Source organism: Dermacentor silvarum, chromosome 7, assembly GCF_013339745.2.
Source record: "Dermacentor silvarum isolate Dsil-2018 chromosome 7, BIME_Dsil_1.4, whole genome shotgun sequence".
Lineage (NCBI taxonomy): Eukaryota > Metazoa > Arthropoda > Arachnida > Ixodida > Ixodidae > Dermacentor > Dermacentor silvarum.
The window spans coordinates 184,096,084-184,116,311 of NC_051160.1; the positions used below are offsets into that span (position 1 = coordinate 184,096,084).

At 45.5% G+C, this 20,228-nt stretch overlaps 1 protein-coding gene across 3 annotated transcripts in view; it reads left to right on the forward strand.

The window, feature by feature from the left end:
* Window positions 1-19,478, forward strand: part of LOC119459390 (serine-rich adhesin for platelets-like) — a 299,849-nt gene extending 280,371 nt beyond the window's left edge. For all 3 annotated transcript variants that reach the window (XM_049671415.1, XM_037721183.2, XM_049671416.1), the window contains exons 18-19: window positions 8,159-8,270; window positions 17,201-19,478. In XM_049671415.1, the coding sequence (XP_049527372.1) occupies window positions 8,159-8,270; window positions 17,201-17,770 (682 nt within the window). In that variant the 3' untranslated portion in view covers window positions 17,771-19,478. The remainder of the gene's footprint in view (window positions 1-8,158; window positions 8,271-17,200) is intronic.
* Window positions 19,479-20,228: the final 750 nt, after the last annotated feature.

The following is a 20,228-nucleotide window of genomic DNA, read 5'->3' on the forward strand; positions in this document are numbered from 1 at the left end:
AACAACCGCAGAAAGAAGCGTTGTACTCTTGGCGGCATGTCAGCAATGGCGTCAATTAATGGGCGATGGTCGCTCTCAAGAATGAATGGGTGACCGTATACAAAGCGATAAAATCTTTCACATCCAAAAACCAATGCCAGAGATTTCTTTTCGATTTGGGAATAGCGTTGCTCCGATTCGCTCACAGCCCTTGAAGCGTAAGCCACAGGCCTCCAGGTACTTCCGTCACGGCGTTGCATCAGCGCCGAGCCGACACCATACTGCAAAGCGTCCGATGTTATCTTTGTTTCTCTGCCGGGCTCGAAAATTGCTAGAAGTGGCAATTTACTAAGCTCTTTGCATATAGCCTCCCACTCGCTCTCATGATTGGGCGTCCAGTCAAACACAACATCGTGTTTCAGCAACGAACGCAAAATGGAAGTGCGCTGGGAGAGCAACGGCACGTATTTGCCAAAGTAGTTGACAACGCCTAAGAGCCTCTGTACCGTTAGCTTGCTCTGTGGTGCCGGCATTTTCAGCAGAGCTTCTACCAAAGCAGGGTCAGGACGTATACCCATGTTGCTGATAATGTCACCAAGAAATAAAACTTCCTCAATGCCAAACAGGCATTTTGACGCGTTAAATGTGAGCCCCGCTTTTGCTGCTGCTCGCAGTGCGTTTCTCAGCTTGTCATCATGTTCCTCTCTGGTAGCGCCCCAAGTGAGCACATCATCCACATACGCACGCACACCCGGCAGGCCGTCGAATATCTCATTGAGCGCCTTCTGAAACACTTCGCTTGCCGATGAAATGCCAAAACGCAGTCGAAGAAACCAATAACGGCCAAAAGGAGTGGCAAACGTGCATATTTTGGAAGACTGCTCATCCAGAGGGATCCGATGAAATCAGGCGTTATAGTCAAGGCGAGAAGACATCTTCGCGCCTGCCAGCTCCGCTTCTATGTCTTCTTGGCGGGGCATCTGATAATGCTCCCTCTTAAGGAATTCATTAATTTTTCTCGGGTCCATGCATACCCGCAACTTCTTGTCTTTTTTAAGCACGATGACCAGTGGGCTTACCCAATCCGACGAGCTGCTGACTTTTTGATTAATGCCCTCCGCTTCCATTCGCTGTAATTCCACGCGGAGAGGTTCTCGAAGCGCCAAAGGCACTCGTCTGGCTGGCTGAATGACGGGCACAGCATCCCCACGAAGGGTGAGCCTGTACTTGCGCTGTACACGGCCTGTTCCTTTAAAAAGCTGCGGAAATCCCTCGACGACTGCTGAGCTGCTGCTCGTTGTTACAGCATCAACATTCCGTTTGATAAGCCCCAAGTCCTCAGAGGCTTTTAGACCCAGGAGGGCGCTGTGGTCTTTCTTAACCACGAAAAAGTCGGTGTATATCTTACGGTCACCAATCGTCACGTGCGTCGCAAATGTGCCGAGTTGTTTGATGACGCTGCCGCTATACGACCGTAGAACTGCATGACTTGTCTTCAGCGAACCGGCTTCCAATTTTTGAAAAAGCGACAAAGGTATAAGGTTTGCTTGGGACCCTGTGTTGATCTTGAAGTTGATGTCCTTGCCTTCAATATTTGCAGTCATGATCCAGTCCCGGTCACTGCTAATATTTCCGATGGCGACGTCCAACACATTGAAATCGTCGTTTTGGTCCTGCGTCTTCGTCTCGTGCTGTATTTCACAGATGGTTTCTCTTGATTCACAGCATGAGGCAAAATGGTTACACCCCTTGCACAAGTAGCATGTTTTCCCGTAGGCTGGACAGCATCGCGCAGCATGTGTTCGGCTGCAGCGGGAACACTTGAAGACCTGCCATGGTCCTTGCGCAGCGCTTCGGCTCGTCGATGCTGCAAGCACGTGAAGTTCCCCGTCTGACTTCTGCCACAGCTCGTTCTCACGTGCTGACGTTTCCGCCACCTTGCATGGAGCAACAGCTTTATCCAGGGTAAGCAACTTGTCCAGTAGCATCTTCTCTCGGAGCTTCGGCAAGTTAGTACCAAATACAGCTTGGTCCCGCATCATCTCGTCCATCATCGTTCCGAAGTTGCAGAACTGTGCTTGGGGGGGAGGGGTTTCTTCAGTGCACGAAGAAACTGTTCAAAAGGTTGAGCTTCGTTTTTGAGTCGAGAGCGGAAGACATAACGCTCGTGAATTATGTTCTGTTGCTCGACGTAGTATTTCTCAAATTTATGACAGTCGCATAGTCTGGCTTGTCCTCCCTTTCGCTGAATGTGAAGTTGTTGTAAACTTCGAGGGCCTCCTCACCAGCCAAGCTGAAGAAAAGTGCTGTCTTCGCTGCCTCTGACCTCGGTTTTTAGAGTGCTGCGTTGCTGCCAGAAAGAAATCAAACTTTTGCCTGAACAGCTTCCACGTCCTTCCTCCTTTGGTCGCGAAGCCCAGAGGTTCCAGTGGCTTGACATACTCCATGTCCTTGGTCTTCTGCTTCAGGCGTACAGGCTTCAGCATCCCACTTCTGACACCGTGTATCGACCGGGTCCCGGTCGAATAAACCAACAGCATGCGTGTCATGACAACAGTGAACGGTTATTGCGCTCGGTATTTTATACGAGCAAGGGGAAAGGAGGTAATGGAAATAGAGGGCAAGGAAAGCCACGTGTAGTTCCAGCACGCAAAGGTAGCTTGTGCTCACTAAACTGATACAATACAATGCTGACTGTCTTTCGTGAATGCACTGCGATGCGGATAACTTTGACCATTTGATTGCTTCTTTTTAAAATTTTATTTCATAATACCCCTAAAGGCCCCCACAGGGGTATTACGTAAGGGGAACGGATACATGAAAAAATGCGAGCTTTGCGCGTTACCGAAAAAAAGGAAAAAGAAAGTGATACATAAGTACGACATCTAGCAAAATACACAAATAAAACAGTATACGAAATAGATTAGTGAAGTGAAAATCAGAGAGAAAATACAAAACTGACTGAAAAACAAATTAAGATCATAAAATAGATACAATGTACAATAAGCAAAACAAGGTCTTGCTCGAAACTGCTTCAGTTGTCATTTTAACAAATTAATACACTTATACAATGTACACGCAGAACGGTAAAACAAATGATCAAAACAATATATACACTGAAGAAACGTTAAAATAGTACATGATGGACATTTACATGTAACCGTTGCGTAAAAGTTTCTGAAAGGTTGCGAAATCGGTTTGAGTAGCAGTGTGTGATGGCAGGTTATTCCATGCAACTATTGTTCGGGGAACGAAGGAGTTAGCATAGTGAGCTAAGCGTCAACTTATGCGTTTTATCTTGGAAGGTATGGTCTGTGCGTGGAAAGAAGGCTGTCACTGGTTCGAAGATACGGTGAAGGTGCGGATGATGATAAAGTTTGTGCAGCAGCGAAAGGCGGGCAATTCTGCGGCGATAGGATAAGTCGTCAAGCTGAGCGTGAGCTTTTAGTGCTGAAATGCTAGTATAGGGTGAATAATTAGAAAAAATGAAACGGACCGCGCGGTTTTGCAGTGATTTGATTTCTTGGGTGATATAGGTTTGACAAGGATCCCAGATGGCTGATTCATATTCGATTTTGGGGCATATTAATGTGATAATATGTGGCATATTAAGTCTGCGTAGTTAGCGGGAGCATGCTTAAGGTTGCGTTTGAGGAGGCCTAATGAGCGGTTAGCTGATGCCAACGTCAGGCGGATGTGATGCCACGTTAGGTCAGACTGTAAGTGAACACCAAGGTACTTATATGAAGTTGTAAGTTCAATTATGTTGTTATTTATTATGTACGATGTTGGAATATGGTGACTGCGCCTAGTAAATGATAAGAACTTCGTTTTAGCTGTATTAAGAGTCATCAGCCATGTTGAACACCATGTGTTAGTAGCGTTAAGATAGGTTTGAAGAACATTTTTGTCATTGTCACATGAAATTAATCGACATATTACTCAGTCATCGGCGAAAAGTCTGATGTGGGAAGACACACAGTTAGGCAAGTCATTAATATAGATTAAGAAAAGTAAAGGGCCAAGAACGCTGCCCTGCGGAACACCGGAGGTTACTTTGGTAGAAGGGGAATTGCTGTTGTTAACAGATGTGTATTGTACTCTGGATGAGAGGAAATCCTTAATCCATCCAATAACGGTTGGGTGTATGTTAAGGTTCATTAGCTTCATTACTAGTCTATGGTGAGGAACGCGATCGAAAGCTTTTGAGAAATCCAGGAAGATAGCATCAACTTGAAACCCTAGGTCTAGGTATGAATGTAAGTCATGTAAAAAGCCGGCTATGTGTCGCATGAATAACCCCGACGAAAGCCATGTTGGTAATCACCGATAATTTTGTTGTCTTCTAAGTAGTTAATGATTTCAGTATACAAAATGTGTTCAAGTAATTTGCAAATAGTACTAGTTAAGGAGATGGGGCGGTAATTCAATGGATGAGTTCGGTCTCCGGACTTGAAAATGGGTATGACTTTTGCCACCTTCCAGTCATACGGAATAATGCTGGTTGATAAAGACTGCGAGAAGGGTGCACACAATAGAGGCGATAAACTAGGTGACAAATGTTTTAACACTTTATTATTAATGCTAGTGTGATCAGATGCCGAAGAAACTTTAAGTTTATTTAGTAAAGAAGAAATACCTGCTTTGCTAACAATTATTTCTGGCATTGATATGTTAGTGAGATTGTCAAGGGATGGTGATAATGTGGTGTCTTCCTGTGTAAATACAGATGAAAATGCGCTATTCAATAAATCGGCACACTCCGAGTGGTGGACCATATCACCGTGCTCATTAACGAGTGTTATATCAGCATAGCTCTTCGGGTTTATTACGCGCCAAAAACGTTGGGGATTTTTAGTGAGCATAGAATATAGGTCATGGGCAAAGAAATGTTTAGATGATTTTAGCAGTGACTGATATTGCTTATCGCAGGTCTTATAATGATGCCAGGAATTTGAGACGCTGTCTTTATCGGTTTTATGATATAAACGCTTTTTCTTATTATTAAGGCACCGAAGCATTACGGTAAACCACGGGGCTGTCAGAGTGCAGACTATTTTTGATATAGGGACGAATCAATTAATTAGTTCAGTAAGAGTGGTTTTAAATTCAGCCCAGTTAAATGGTTTGAAATTGGCATCTATTGAGAAAACGTAACGAAAAGTCAGATAGTGCGGAGTTTATGCTGCCAAAATCTGCTCTATTGTAACATTGGATGTATTTATCAGAGCTCGGACGTCTTGGAAGGGAAACTGCAAGACTACCTGTTATGATATCATGATCAGATAGCCCATCTTGATGAGTTAAGTCGAAGCACACGTCAGGATCACTGGTTAGTACTAGATCTAAAATATTAGCAGATGTAGCTGAAGATCGCGTGGGACGGATGATAAGCTGTGTTAAAGAAAAGTCGAGACATGACTGCAGGAAACTGTGCGCCTCAGATAGGTAGGTTGCAAGGTTAGCCCAATCAATACCGGGGAAATTAAAATCACAGAAGATTAGTACTACAAACTTAGGAAAACAAACAATAATGATTTCAAGAAGCCGTTATAATTCACGAGAAAACGTATTGTCCATGTCAGGAGGTCGATAAAAAGCACCATTGATTGTAAAGCCTGCTTTATGTTTTATTGAAACCACACACTCTAAAGAGGTGTCAAGGTGAATACGTGTGGCAAAAAGATTTTTTTGCACTGCTACCGAAACGCCACTACCTATTCGATTTTTCCTGTCACATCGAAAGTAGTTAAATGAAGTCCAGCTTTCCAGAATGCAGGTATCGGGGACGGTATCGGTAAGCCATGTTTCAGTTAGTATCACTATCGATGCTGAACATGAGTCAATGATGGATGATAGCGGTACTGTTTTAGAAAGGACACTTCTTATGTTCTCGTCATTCTGTACCTTGTTTAGACACTTGCGTCGCACATTTCTGATCGCTATCCCACATATAAATGTCATTATTGATAAACATCTTGTTGAACACGAGTCGCACACGATCACCATCCTTTCGTATTGTTTTGGAAAATAGGAGAAGGTTGTGGCGTTTATTTCGCACAGTTTCAGAGTAGTCACGGGAAATGCTATATGGTTTATCTTTTAGTTTGTAACCATAGCTAAGTAGTGCATCAATTTCTTTGTCATTAGAAAACTTTGCAATAATCGGTCACTTTTTATCGTTAGAGAAACGACCTAACCTGTGCGCTCTTGCTATTGAGGCCACTTTCATACCAAGATGGTTATCACAAAATTCCTGAACCAGGCACTTGGAAGTTTCCCATCTCTCATTCTGTTCAGAGTCAGAAAGCCCGTAAAATAATAAATTGCACCTGCAGGAGCGGTTTTCCAAATCGTCGACCTTATGGAGATGCTCACTTTGTGGGTTGGAGCCTCCCCTGACACAAGCCCTGTAGTTATCTTACGCTTGAAATCATCGAGTTGATTCTACATTTTAGAAAACCGTTCTTCGCAGTTAAGTGCTATTTTCTCAGAAACATCGGACAGAATTTTAGCTTCAAGTTCAGAAACACGTCAACTTAGTTGGTCTAGGTCACTTTTTATGCCGATGTGAATTTGTAGCACCTTATTAACAGATTCTAAAGTACCCATACTATTAGAATCTAGTCTCTGAACAGTGCTGAATACAAAATCAAGTTTTTATTCTTGTGGTTTAGTCATGGGACCCGGGTTTGCCTCTACGTCGCCCCCAAGCAGCAAAAGGCGCCATAGATGCAAGACACAATCACGAAAATGCCTGTATGCTTGTATGCCTACCGGTTAGTACGCACTACGATCATTTTTTGTCTCGGAGAGGCCGCCTCGGTTTGCAGTGTGGTCGCAGACGTGCTGTGCTGCAAAAAAAATACAAGGCCGTTCTGGACAGTGTGGAAGCCAGTGTCTGGCTTCAGCATGGTTTTAAGCACCGGAAGTGCTCCGAGGAGCCTTGTCAAATAAGATAGCCAACAAATGGGCTTGCCTTTATCACCGTCAACTGTATCACGTCTTCACCGGTCTGGTTGACCGCACATGTGGTGGGGTGTCGCTGGAAGCGTTCTGCCCACTTTTGATATACAATAACCCAAATGTGCCGCCATTATTTACCGCCTGACCAGTGTGCGTTCCGTGTAGAAACGAAAGCACTGCGTTGACTCACCACCAAGCTTTGTGGTGCACTCGTTCAGTTGGGAATGGTGCGTGCACGAGTGATTAGTGTAGTGTTAAAAAGACACTGAACCAGTTTGGATTGATTAACTCTACTTTGGTTGATGTCACAGTAATAAGTTGATCGATAAAAGAGAAAGTGACGGTCAAAGTTCCATTTTTGAGTTACATGCCAGAACCCCAGGGTCACTACGTCAGTCTGAGCTCATGGATGACAAAGTATTTTTGTACATTTTGGCCGTGATAGTATATCAGTAAAAGTTCTTATAGCTCCCTAAATTCAGTCTTTCACTGTTTTAGAATACAACATGGCCTTATTTCCAATAAAAATTTCAATAGGCTCGAGGCGTAAAATCCATGACGTCACGGTGAGCAAGAAGGCTCAGGCACTGCTTTCTCTTTGTTATCTGGCAAGGGTACTAACACAGCTGAATTAATGATTGGAGCCCCGCAACAGGTGCTGCATTTCAATGAAGCAGTGTCGGTTCTCACCTAACAGATCATTGTAGAGAAACATCCTCATGCGCATCAAAGAATTCCTGATGAGTCGATGCAATACATTATCCACTCCTACCAAAGTTTCTGATTGCTATCCCCTGTGCTCTATTATACCAGGGTCGCAATAAAAAAAATTAGGAATTGATTTTCACTGCCTTGGAAAATAGAAAAAAGAAAAACATTTTAGGTGCGTATTTTAAGTAACATTTACTGTGGCATTTCATTTCTTTTTTTGTTTGTGGCAGCAAACATTAAAAAGATGCAAACTTGTACCTGCTAGCTTGTGCATGGTTATGCCCAATTTCGGCTATGCAGTTTCACTGTATATAGAACTGAATGATTTTTTTCATGGCATCCCTGCAGAACAACAAAGTTTACAAAGAATCATAAACAGTCAGCATGTTGAGTAATGAGACAATTTCTCTTCTGCTGTAGTATTTTCCATATTTTAAGGTTGGCAGGTTTGGTAATAGTATTGTTGGCTGACATGATGCAATCTGTGTTCTCTCTTGTGCAGGCTGCAAAGGCTACATCTCAAGTGGTGGACGCTTCGTAACAGCCTGGCAGATACGCTGTGGAAAATGAGTGAACTGCGTCATCTACTGTTCTGGCCTTTGACCAGTGGCCTGGTGGGTACCTTTGGTCGGCCTTTGGTCTGTGCATTTCGCACCAACAGTGTGGGCATCAAATCTAGGGGTGTGCAAAATGTTTAGGTCTAATCAAATTCGAATACCAGAAACAAATTGTATATTGGAAGCTTTTCAAATAGTTTGAAAATAGTGAGCAGCCATTTTCACCATTAATAATATAAAGTGATGTTCACATCAGAATGTTGAGCTTAATATAGTAGCAAACGGCACCATATAACACAGTGGACAAGAAAGGAGACGATCACACTCGAGGGTTATTTCTTGATCGTGCAGAATAAATGCTATATACCGAACTTCACCATAAATAGAAAGAAAAGCCCTGCTGCATGTGCAACATCCTTCTCTGAGAGCTGTAGGGGTTTGGGCTAACGTGCCCGTGGTCCCGGATAGCTAAAGTCTAAGGAGACACGTAGCTCGTCCCCACTCCACAGCGCACGCAAAGGGGCGCCGTGGCGGGTTCACTGACTCCTTCTGTGGCACACTCACGTTTGGTCACGGAATAGTTACGCTCTGCGGGCATCAACGACCGGCTGGCAAAGGCAACTGGCCGAAGAACGCCTTCATGTTCTTGGAGCAGCACCGCACCTATGCCCAGGTCGCTCGCGTCAGCTTTGACTATGAACTCCCTGTTCAGGTCGGGCAGCTTCAGCTCGACTCTGTCCACAAGAGCTTTAGAGAAAGCCCTGAAGGCAACTTCTTGCTCCGGACCCCAGCTCCAGCTTGTAGACTTCCTCAACAAGGTCAAGGGAGCCTGTAGAGCGGCGCAGTTGGGCACAAATTGGCAGTAGCAATTCACCATGCCCAAAAAGCATCTAAGGGCCTGTATGTTCGCCAGCGTTGGGTACTCGATGATAGCTCGGACCTTGTCCTCGCTCGGCAAAACACTGCCTCGCTCTATTGTAAAGCCCAGCAGTGAGACACGGATCTCTGCGATCTGAGCTTTCTTCGGGTTCAGAGTGATCCCGGCAGCGTGCAGCCTTCCGAGAATGTCCTCCAGGTGGCGGAGGTGTTCCTCAAAGGTGCGAGAGAAGAGGACAATATCGTCTAGGTAGGCTAGGGCGTATTGCCATTTTGCCCTTCCCAGAATTTTGTCCATCAATCTCTGGAAAGTCGCTGCAGCGCCAGAGCAGCCAAAGGGCATGCGAGTGAACTCGTACAAGCCTCTGCGAGGTGAAAGCGGTTTTCTCCGCGTCCCTTGGCTCCATCTGCACTTGCAGGTAACCGCAGCTAGTGTCTAGAGTGGTAAAATAATGTGCACCACCTAGGCTCGCCACGATTGAGTCAATGCTCGGCATAGGGTAAGCATCCTTCCGAGTGACCTCATTGAGTCAGCGGTACTCCACGCAAAGATGAGAGGAGCCGTCTTTTTTCGGGACCAGCACTATCGGATAACCCGATAGCGGCGTGCGCCGCCGGCGAAGGTAGAGTCACCGGCGGCGCACGCCGCTTCCCATTGGGCGACTGGGCCCTTCAGTACAGTGGCGGTTTGTGCACTCCCGGGCACTGTGGCCGGTTTCGTTGCACTCGTGGCAGACGACGCTGTGTGCAGGCCGGGCTGCTCGCGGCGCACTCCGCGCTGGTGGTGGTTTCTGTTGCACCTCATGGGCATTGGTCTCAGTTTCCACCACCGGGCCGCTTCGGCGGTCCCCGCTTTGTTCTCGGCCGGGCTGGGCACCTGGGCGCGCCCGCCCGGCATACGAGTATGGGTCGAGAGCGTAGTCAGAAAGCTGCCATGCGCCTCGCTCTCCAGCAAGGGCTGCCATTCCATCGGTTCGCCAGCAAGGGCTGCCATTCCATCGGTTCGCCGGAAAGGGGCGGGCGGAACATTGCTGCCATTCCAGGTGCACCTGGGTTCAAGAGACGCTGGCAGCGGCGGGCGGTAGGTACGTTGCACTGTGCACCAGTGATAGCCTTGCCGTTTCTAAACTGAACCGTCTCTTGCCATTCTGACTTTTTCTTGTCGTTGCAGCTCGGAGATGTACATTTCTTTACTGTCCGAGTCTTCCTTCTCTACAGCACTTACAAATCGCTGGTGTTTTACTTTTCTTGAGTTGTACACTGCAGCAAAATGGCCTACCTTACAACACATCTTACCATATGCTAGGCACTCTTTCTTGCGGTGTGTGAATCCGCAGTACTTTCAATCCTCTTTGCAGTCTGTTCGCTGACTTGGACTTTTCTTTGTTTTGACGTTGACCGCATCCACAGCTTTAGTTTCTTTAGCTGTCATTTCTTTCAGCTGTAGCGTCGCCTGTTCGCTTGCTCGGCACAAGTGAATCCCTTTCTCCAAGTCGATGTTCGGGTCGCCAACAAGTTTCTTGCGAACGTCGTCGTTCGGAAATGTCTACGATTCAGTCTCCCAGGAGCTCATTAGTCAGGTTTCCGAATTGGCACTTCTTAGCCTGCAGTCTCGCCGTAGTAAGGAAGTCTGTGAAGCCCTTCCCTTCTTGTTTCTTGATTTTCGGCGTGAAGTGTTCTTTGAACTTCGCCTTTACTACTTCCACTTCCTTGCTCTCCGCCTCGCAGATCTTGTGTTGGGCCTGATCACGGTCATGAAGTTGGCGACTTGCACTTCCAGCGGTTTTTTGTTTAGACGCATACCAATTGTAGCTTTGTAGCCAATCCTCCCACTCGTTGGGGCCAAGAGACGCGACATCCAGAGGCTTCGGCGGCTGAGCATAACTTACCTCCTGCCTCCCAGGTCCAAGCATGGCCCGTTCCTCGTTGCTTCTTTTATATTGTTAATAAACAGTTTCCCAAAACCATCACATGGTATCAGGTGCGGGATCGAGATGACGAAGTCAACAGGAACGAAGCAAAGAAGAAGCGAGCGCACAGGACCGAAGACAGCATCCTCAAAAGTGAGTCGACGCAGTCGCGCAGGAAAAGAAAAGGGCGGTGGACAATGGGTTCCGGCCGCCGAAGCCTCTGGATGTCACCTCTCTTGGCCCCAATGAGTGGGAAGATTGGCTCCAAAGCTACAATTGGTATGCGTGGTACTCAACAAAAAACCGCCGGAAGGGCAAGTCGCCAACTTCATGACCGCTATCGGGTCCAATGCACAGAAGATATACAACACTGAGCGAGGCAGGAGGTAAGTGGTGTCGCTGGCGATACAGTTTCCATTACAGTCAGCGCCTGCACAACAAACACATTCAAGTATGAAGTGCAGTATGATAAGGAACTCTCAACAAACTTTTTCTCAGCCTTGTACAGTGTAGACCACTATAATGTCGCACCGGAGTCGCGAATATCTCCACTATAAGCAGTACCACACTATAACCAAAACGATCATTTTCAAGGCCTGCACATATGCAAAACATGTAGACCAAGCAGCCACAAGTACCTAACAATCGAAGCGTGCGAACAGGAGTTTTGCATTCGTTTAAATTTACGAACGTTGTAAGCTTTCCAAGTACCCGCAGTCTTCGCATGAAGCAGACAAAAAAAATAATTAAAAAGAAAGAACGACGACAACTGAAATTTCAGGCGCAGCAATACAGGACATCGGCGCATGCACGGTGTCGAAAACATGGCGACTGTGGGCCAAGTTGCCGCCAGTCGAGTGTTGCCCTCACTTTGGTTATCCTCCTCTTTCCATGTGCCGTACAGCCATTGCAACGCATTTCGTTGACCCGGCACCAAACCATAACTTTGGTCGCCGACGGGGCGCGCTGCCATCACCTTGAACTCCCAATGATTCCTTCGGGAACTCTTCTCGCAAGATGTCAGCGATCTTGAGAACATCCTCCGAAGCTCCTTTAACATGACCGGTCTAATGGTCTCGCCACGAGCAGGTCATCGGTGCCCAGTGGTTGACTTTCGGCGTAGTTCTTTGGGAGCGTGCGGCGGTTGAACTGCCTGTTCCGCATCTCGAGTGTGTTCTCGATGTTGGTGGCCTCACGAAGAAACAAGAGTTCTTCTTTCACACCGCACGTGAGGAGACAAAACTTTCTTCTCCTCGGACATTTCCGAGTCGGCGTGGCAGAAAAGACGGGTCATTTCTTCCGTAAAAATGGCAACATTCTCGTTAGGTAGTTTGCACCAGGTTTCTGGATCATCCCACGAAGCTCCACGGAAGATACCGTATTTACTCGTGCCCTCGATTGTAACACGCACCCGTTTTCCGTGACCAAGAAAAAATGCTTTACAACGTCGATTGCGATAGCAAATTAGTAGACCGCTATACGAAGGATAGCAGTTTTATCAGCCCTATAAACTTGCAAACATTCGCTTACTAAATAAATTAACAAGCACAGTGTCGCACGTGCCAAGCAAACATGAACACTTCTTAGAGCACTGCACGGGCCGGATTTTTCGGCCCGAGCCCGGCCCAGGCCCGCTTTACAAGGCCCGAGCCCAGCCCGGGCCCGTAATACAGAGCCCGGCCCGGGCCCGGGCGCACATGACCGAGACCAGCCCGGGCCCGGCCCGGGCCCGTGGTTCCAAGCCCGAGCCCGACCCGGGCCCGTGCGTTCATTACTAAGCTTAGCTAGGGCCCGCGTGTGCATGACCAGGCCCGGCCTGTAAGAGAAAAAAAAATCTTTTTTTACTTACAGATTGTACCGTATCTTTCGGCCTCACGTTCTCGAGGTTTAATCAGCTGCAGTGTATAAGCAATAGAAGGCCGAAATCTTTGTTTCTCCCACGGGAACATCAGTAATCCGGCCCATTGCCTGTGCTGCTATTTTTCCGCTGGTGCCCATGCACTTACCTTGATTTTTACGATATGGTTCTATGATGTCATTTAGTATGCAAATATACAGGCTGTTTCATTTTAGCTGAACGAAATTTTTAAAACTTGCCTGTTGCAGATTGCACAATTATATAATAATCCTTGATCTAAACTACTCGATGAGGCGGTCATTACTTCAACGAGAAAACAGAACGCCTAATTGAAGAATTAACATAACTACGCTAATTAACTTTTTCATTCATTATTTTATGGCACATCTTTCAATTTACGAATTATAGCCGCTGAGTTCGCAGGCGTATCCACTTGGAACGAATTCTCAGGACTGAACCAGTTTCGAGATAATTTTCAAAGTGTCTGACGAAATCAATCAAATCGAATCACTTTATTCTCCAATTTAATGCTGGACGGTCATTTTGGACAAAAACTACATACGTAGCTTGACGTGACCCAAAACACCAGGCAAGGCAATAGTACGTCCGCAAACAGTGTGCGTACATGTACAATAATTCACATATATTTCCAGCTGTCGCTGAAATTCCTCACGGACGAAATAGCTATGAACGGAAAAACAGAGAATATTTCCGTCACGGCGAGTTGAGAGAATTGGGAAAAGTTTTAACATAATGCATTTTAAACAACACTACAATAGCAATCGTCATCATCATCAGCCTATATAAAATACACAATAGCAATACTAGCTATACAAAACGACGCAACACCAGCTATACAACGTAGCATGAGACTGAATTTTACAAGATTAAAATTTTCTAAGAAAACGAAACAAGATGTACATTATATACTCAGAGCCATACACGAAGGCAGAATAATAATCACATCAGATATTTTACAAGCTACCAACGTATGGGCTGAGTTCTTTCTTACTGAAATTATCGACATTTTTGTGTTTGTTCAAAGTGAATGGTAGGTTATGTATTAACGACTAATGCTTATAGAGTGTTCTGAAGTATGGAACTGACCATATCTCAGGATTTCTTGTGTTCGCATTAATGCGACAACGCTCTAAGGAGGATAATTGTTTTATGTAGTTCGAAGCTAATTCTGACATGGATGGCCTAATGGATGGTCAAAAACGCTAATTAAGTTTCTAATTATTCATTTTACGGCACATCTTTCAATCTACGAATTATAGCTGCTGAGTTCGCAAGGCGTATCCACTTGGACTGAATTCTCAGGACTGAACCAGTTTCGAGATATTAATTTTCAAAGTGTCCGACGAAATGAATGGCCGTTCCAGTTAACTATTTGAGGAAAACGCTGTTTTATGCATTGAAGTACAAAAATAACTGGCCTTAGCGCTAAAATAATGCAATAGTATCGACACTGGTAATAGTGCAATCGCAAAAGCGGTAACGTGGAAATGGTTTGAGGAGTGGTTCTTTGTATAATTTGTTTTTCCTTACGTGGAAACAATGTTTGTTTTTGTGGAAAATAAAAATAGCGTAGCTTGCACTGCCGGCGCAATGCTAAAGAGACAGCGGAGCTGATAGGCACCTAGCTAGTCCTGGCTTTTGAGCTAGGCTAAGCACTACCAAGTCATCCCCAGCATTCCCCGTAATTTATTTATAATTGATTGATTATCGATTAGCTATTGATTGGCTTTCGATTGTCTATCGCAAGATATTGGTCACGTATTTGGTCTAGGCTAAGCACTACCAAGTCACCCACAGAATTTTCCGGAATTTATTAGTTATTGATCGATTATCGACTAGCTATTGATTGACTATCAATTGCCTATCGATGACTGACTAAGTTTAAGTAGTCCCCACCATTCTTAGCTAGACTTATCCACGCTCAGCTTCGCTAGTTCACAGGTGTATGTGCATTCACATACGACGTCCTGCTTCGGTGCGCTTGGACCCTTTCTACAATGCTACCAGGATCGGCACATTTTTTCTTTTTTTTGATTCAGCGGGCACAATGCGCCCGGCTGAAACAGCTCGGCTGTTAAAATGAGAACATCATCTGTTTTACTATTTTCTTCGATAAGATATAGTCATCCGATAAGATATACAGTCAATAGAGCGGTGTGGATCAGAGAACGGGGATAACCGATATTCTAGTTCACATTAAGAAGAAAAAATGAAGCTGGGCAGGCCATGTAATACGTAGGATGGATAACCGATGGACCATTAGAGCTACAGAATGGATACGAAGAGAAGGGAAGCGCAGTCGAGGACGGCAGAAAACTAGGTGGGGTGATGAAGTTAGAAAATTCGCAGGCGCAAATTGGGATCACCTATTGCAAGACAGGGTTAATTGGAGATCGCAGGGAGAGGCCTTCGTCCTACAGTGGACATAAATATAGGCTGATGATGATGATGACAGTCATTTTGCACGTGTCACTTCAGCTTGGTACAGAATGCATTGAACCATGCAATGCATAACGGTCACGTGTGCTCGAAGGCCTACTTAGGTCCTTTAATGAGCGGGCCCGAGTCTGGCCCGGGCCCGTGGCTTCAAGCCCGAGTCCGGCCCGGGCCCGCGGCCTCAAGCCCGAGCCCGGCAAAAAAACGCTGGCAGACCCTCCACGTTGCAAATCGCTTTCAAGATAGGGCCAAGGTGATCGTATCGCCGAATACGTCCTGCTTCGGTGCTCTGAAATCCTCCTGCGTTGCTTTGCTGGCGAAAATCCTCTCCTGTTTGTGCCAGTCCCGCATGCAAGTTTCGGATTCTCCGAACGCCCGTGATGCGGCCCGATTTCTGTCTGTCTCCGCGCACATGGTCACTTTCCTTTTAAATGTGGCATCATGATCAACTCTGCACTATGGTGATAGAGCAGACGCAGAAAATGGAAAGACAGACGGTAGACTGATGCCCTAAGCAGCACATGAAGGAAGCTGCGGCAGCTTGCGTAGAGTATAGCTAGGCTCGAAGCGTGTGCGAGGCGGCCATTTTGAAATGCTGACGGCTATATGGTAACGCAGATTTAGGGTCGTACTCGATTCTAACGTGCACGCAGTTTTTGGACCTGTTTTATAGGAAAAAAAGTGCATGTTGGATTTGAGTAAATACGGTAGGTGGCTCCCTGGGCTCCTGCGTCCGTCATCGTGGCAGTTGACATAGCCACAATCTTCCTGGTCAGCTCAGGTAAAAAATGAGGGCGGCTTGCACTAGTGGTGCAAGGCTGATGAAGAAACAGCGTAGCTCGGGGTCGACCAAGGTTTCTGAAGTTCTTGCTTTGTTATGCCAGGATTTTTGCAAACCTTCTTCTCTCCAGGGTGTTTTCGGCGGGAAACACTTCGCGCAACACTTGCACGGCAACATCGCACTTCGCAAAGTCTCGAACCAAGTTCAGAGTAGACGGGTTGACTCTTGCTGAAATCGGACGTTCGCATCACCCATGGACTTGTAGGTTTGACGCTGGAAGTTACGCATGATACAGTAGCTAGAATCACTTTCTCGGTGCTTGCGATCACTCAGACCAGAGCATTCCCTGCTAAGGGGAGGTACTCTGGATCTTCCACTCTTCCCTGTCGCTTTGATGAACATTCACCAACACGGTATTCCGGGTTTGATCACAGCCATTGCATTCGTTCACGAGTAGCGGTGCGATGGGCTTCCCATCGAGCATCTTCTTCCTCGGGGGTTACGTACTTCTTCGGCCGACCGATGTTTTTAGGCAGTGCAAACGATGTGCTAGGCGCAGAGACACTAAGCCGCCGTCGCGGAGTCATGGGCATGTCGAGACAGCGTGGCATCATGTAAGCTGGCATGCTGTGCGTTTAGTATTGGAGGTTGCTTAATCTCGAGTTTCGGAGATCCGTTTAAGCGAGAGGCAGACGAAGCATTCACGCATGCTGCCAGGGCTTTTCAGGATAGCGTCGTCCCACTGCGGGAGACACTGTCATTTGCGGGGGCGGAGTGGACGTAATTAGTTGCTGACTTCGCTTACTTATGTGCATAAATACGACGAAATTTCGGTATAACAAAGCAAATTGCCGATTTTACCTACTTCATTATATCGAGGTTTAACTGTATATGTGCAAATTGTTATGCGAACCTCTAGCCATGAGTAAAACATGACAGTGCCTGTGTGGTCATCAGTAACTCGTCAGCATTTTTTTTTTTGTCTTTCTTGCGCTAAAAATATTTTTCACTCCCAAATGGTTTGTGAACAGAGAATGTTTAAATGCACCTCCACTACGGCATCTCTTGATAGCTTTAGAATGTTCAATCACATCTTTCTATGCAGGCTATGAAGACAAACCGAAATGTCTTGCGTTCATGCCTGGCTGCCGGACCCAGGTTGAAGCGGATAACATGGGTGGTGAGCTGCAAGCAGCCGGGGGTTGTTCAGCAGGTGGCGCTGGACATGAACTTGGCCTTTGAGTCGGGAACCCTGTGCGAGTGTCCGCCACTTGTCGCTGCCTCCTGCTATGCCTCTGTTCCGACGTCAGCCGCCAGCGACATTCCAAGAGGTCTGAGCCCCCGAGCTCAAAAGAGCATGCTCGATTTGAACTGCAGGGAAGTCGGCAGCCCGGGTGGTGACGTCTCTCCTTCCCGTCTTAGTCGCAAGTCCGTCAAATGTGTAGGTGGTGCCAGTCCTGTTCGCTCGACAGAGACTGCGAGTAATTCTTCTGTGTCATCTGAACAATTGCAAGCAGTTCCGCCCTGTTGCGCACTTGCAAAAACACTGCTCGAGGTGTGGAAGCCAAGCATGCACCAGACGTGGTACATGACATTACGACAGTTGTGCCAGGGGCTTAAACACTGCCTCGGACCAAACAGAGATGTCTGCATCTGTGTTCGCATCGAGCAATGATGCGTGCTGGTATTGCACTGTTGAAAAAACAATTAGAAACTGCCTTTATGATCACAACCATTATCCTTGCCTTTGGACTGCATTTGCTATTTCTTTTCTCATAAAGCCAATGTTACTGTTTTGTGCTGCTCCATAGCACAGCAGTGCGACAAGCTTATTGCTAACAGCAAACGCTATGATTTTGTCTTTGAACATCATTTTTGGCAGCTTGGGTATGTCTGTGTCCCATGCAAAAAACATCATAGCACAGGGTGTATTCACAACCTAAGATGATGGTACACGTGCACTAACCATCAACAGTATTTTATCACCAGCAACCCATATTTGTACAACCAAGTAGTCACTGCCATGGGACGTACGCAAATGACTTCAAAAAAGCTGATTTCTTATTGTAAAGATGCACAGAAGTGATGCTGACATGACCAGAACACAATCTCAATGCTTTCTCTGATCCAATCTTTGATAAACACTTGAAAAGAGATGAAAGCAGGTGTTTGTTTTCGTTATCACCAATTTATCTCACCAACTAGCTCAACAGTTTGTACTTTTATCAGCAGACAACAAAAGGACTATGGAGCAAAATTGGGTTCTGGTTGCGTGAGCATTCTTCTGAAAAGAGGCAGGCTTTGCCGAGGTGACAAAGTGTTTTTTTGTTCTTAGTGCTCGTATGTAATCATCCTTTTGTTCATCCCTGTGGCATGATTGTCTGAAAGTGCTGCAAGAACAAGCCAAAGAATCCACACAATTTACCGTGCAACAAGTCGGGTTAATCAAAAATATAGATTGCCACTGCGTTTTGCTCTCAACGTGGAGGGATTGATATACACTCTGCTCATAGCTGTATTCTTAGGGCATCAAATTTTTAGGAGAGTATTCAGCTGGTGTTCTTTTTGTTCACAGCTGTAACTTTTAGAGGGTTACAGCTGGGAGTTAATTCATTAATTATACACAATTGCCCCATAACACAATCTCAAGTGAGGTATAATAGTGTAATACAAAGTTTCGTTAAATCATATCGTTCCTCTCGTCGATATTATAGTGACTTTGTGAAAGATGGCTACATTAGTTAATAACTGCTAGTCTTTATTAATTGAGGGTAGCAGTATTATTGTCGTCGGGGCTTTCAAGTTAGTCCGTGACAAAGTACATGTATGGCTGTGACATTCTGTGCACGTTCCACAACAATGTCATACAAAACAAGGCAATTAACTGTGGAGGATGAAGTTACTTTTTCATGTTGAGTAAGCATTTCATACACTCTGGCGAAGTGTGTGCTTTCTAATGACTCAGCACCTGTGTATAAACATTTGTGCAAAGGTTTATGTGCAAGAACTGTACAGCTTTCCTTTTTTCAGCCTTGACATGTTTGTCTTGTTAGCCATTGACACAGCGTAGAGCACATTCATGTCGAGAGATGTTCGTACCATTAAAACTCAAGTGGGCATTTTCTTTTTCATAAATCATTTACATTTCGCACTCTGAATGTGTTTTAACTTGCTTAGATGCAGTAAGATTGAAAGCTGGGCAAGTTAGTGTGTAATGTAATGGCAAAGAATAGGAATGCATTTTTGTAATTGTGAATTTCTCTTTTCTGTGCCATGTGATTGTGTACAAAAGCAAAGAACCTGTATTGTTTGTGCACTTCAAGTACAAGGTGCTCTCCAAGCTGTACATCTCATTCCTTTGAATAAATAATGTAGTGTTGAAAGCTGTGCTTTTTTGCCGCAATTAATACCAATGTCACATGTGCACTTAGAATTGGGACTTACCGGATCGGATTTCTTGATCGCAATCAACACTGGTCGCTGCTACACAGTCCAATGATCCAGACTGAGTTATCCTCAACCTCTCAAAACTTGGCTACAAATGCAGATTTGAAAAATATGGTTATATTTTTACATTTCAATTTTACAGCTTACTAATGCTGATAAAAGCGTTTTTTGAGCTCCCTTCACTTTGTTAATAGCATTTTCAGAATACTGCGCTTAAGGGCACAGACATGCGATCACGATCCGAGAGTGACCGTGTAGCAGCACATGGATCCAGATCGTCCCCGACCTCGATCTACACTCGATTCAAGTTTTTACGTTAATTTTACTTGTGGTAGCCAGTTAGCAGTACAACCATAGCTCTTGCCGGATTGATTCACTAAGCACTTAGAAAAGGGCGTGGGCTCAATATTGTGACTTATCCTGTCGGCTAACGGCATGCTTCTTGGGTTTTCGCATGCCCTTAACTCTAAATTTAAAAAATAGTGTGGGTGCCCAAAACCTGCTTCGCGTCGTCTAAACGTCACTGTGAACATTAAAAAACATGCCTACGCCTCCTCGTTGAAAATAATAAACTCCTGGGTATACGTTTCATCCTGTAAAATATTACGAATTGCATTCATTATGTTTTCATTTTCCTTCCACGAACCTTATTCCAAAGCAGCTTCCTGGAAGGGCAAAACGCGAAC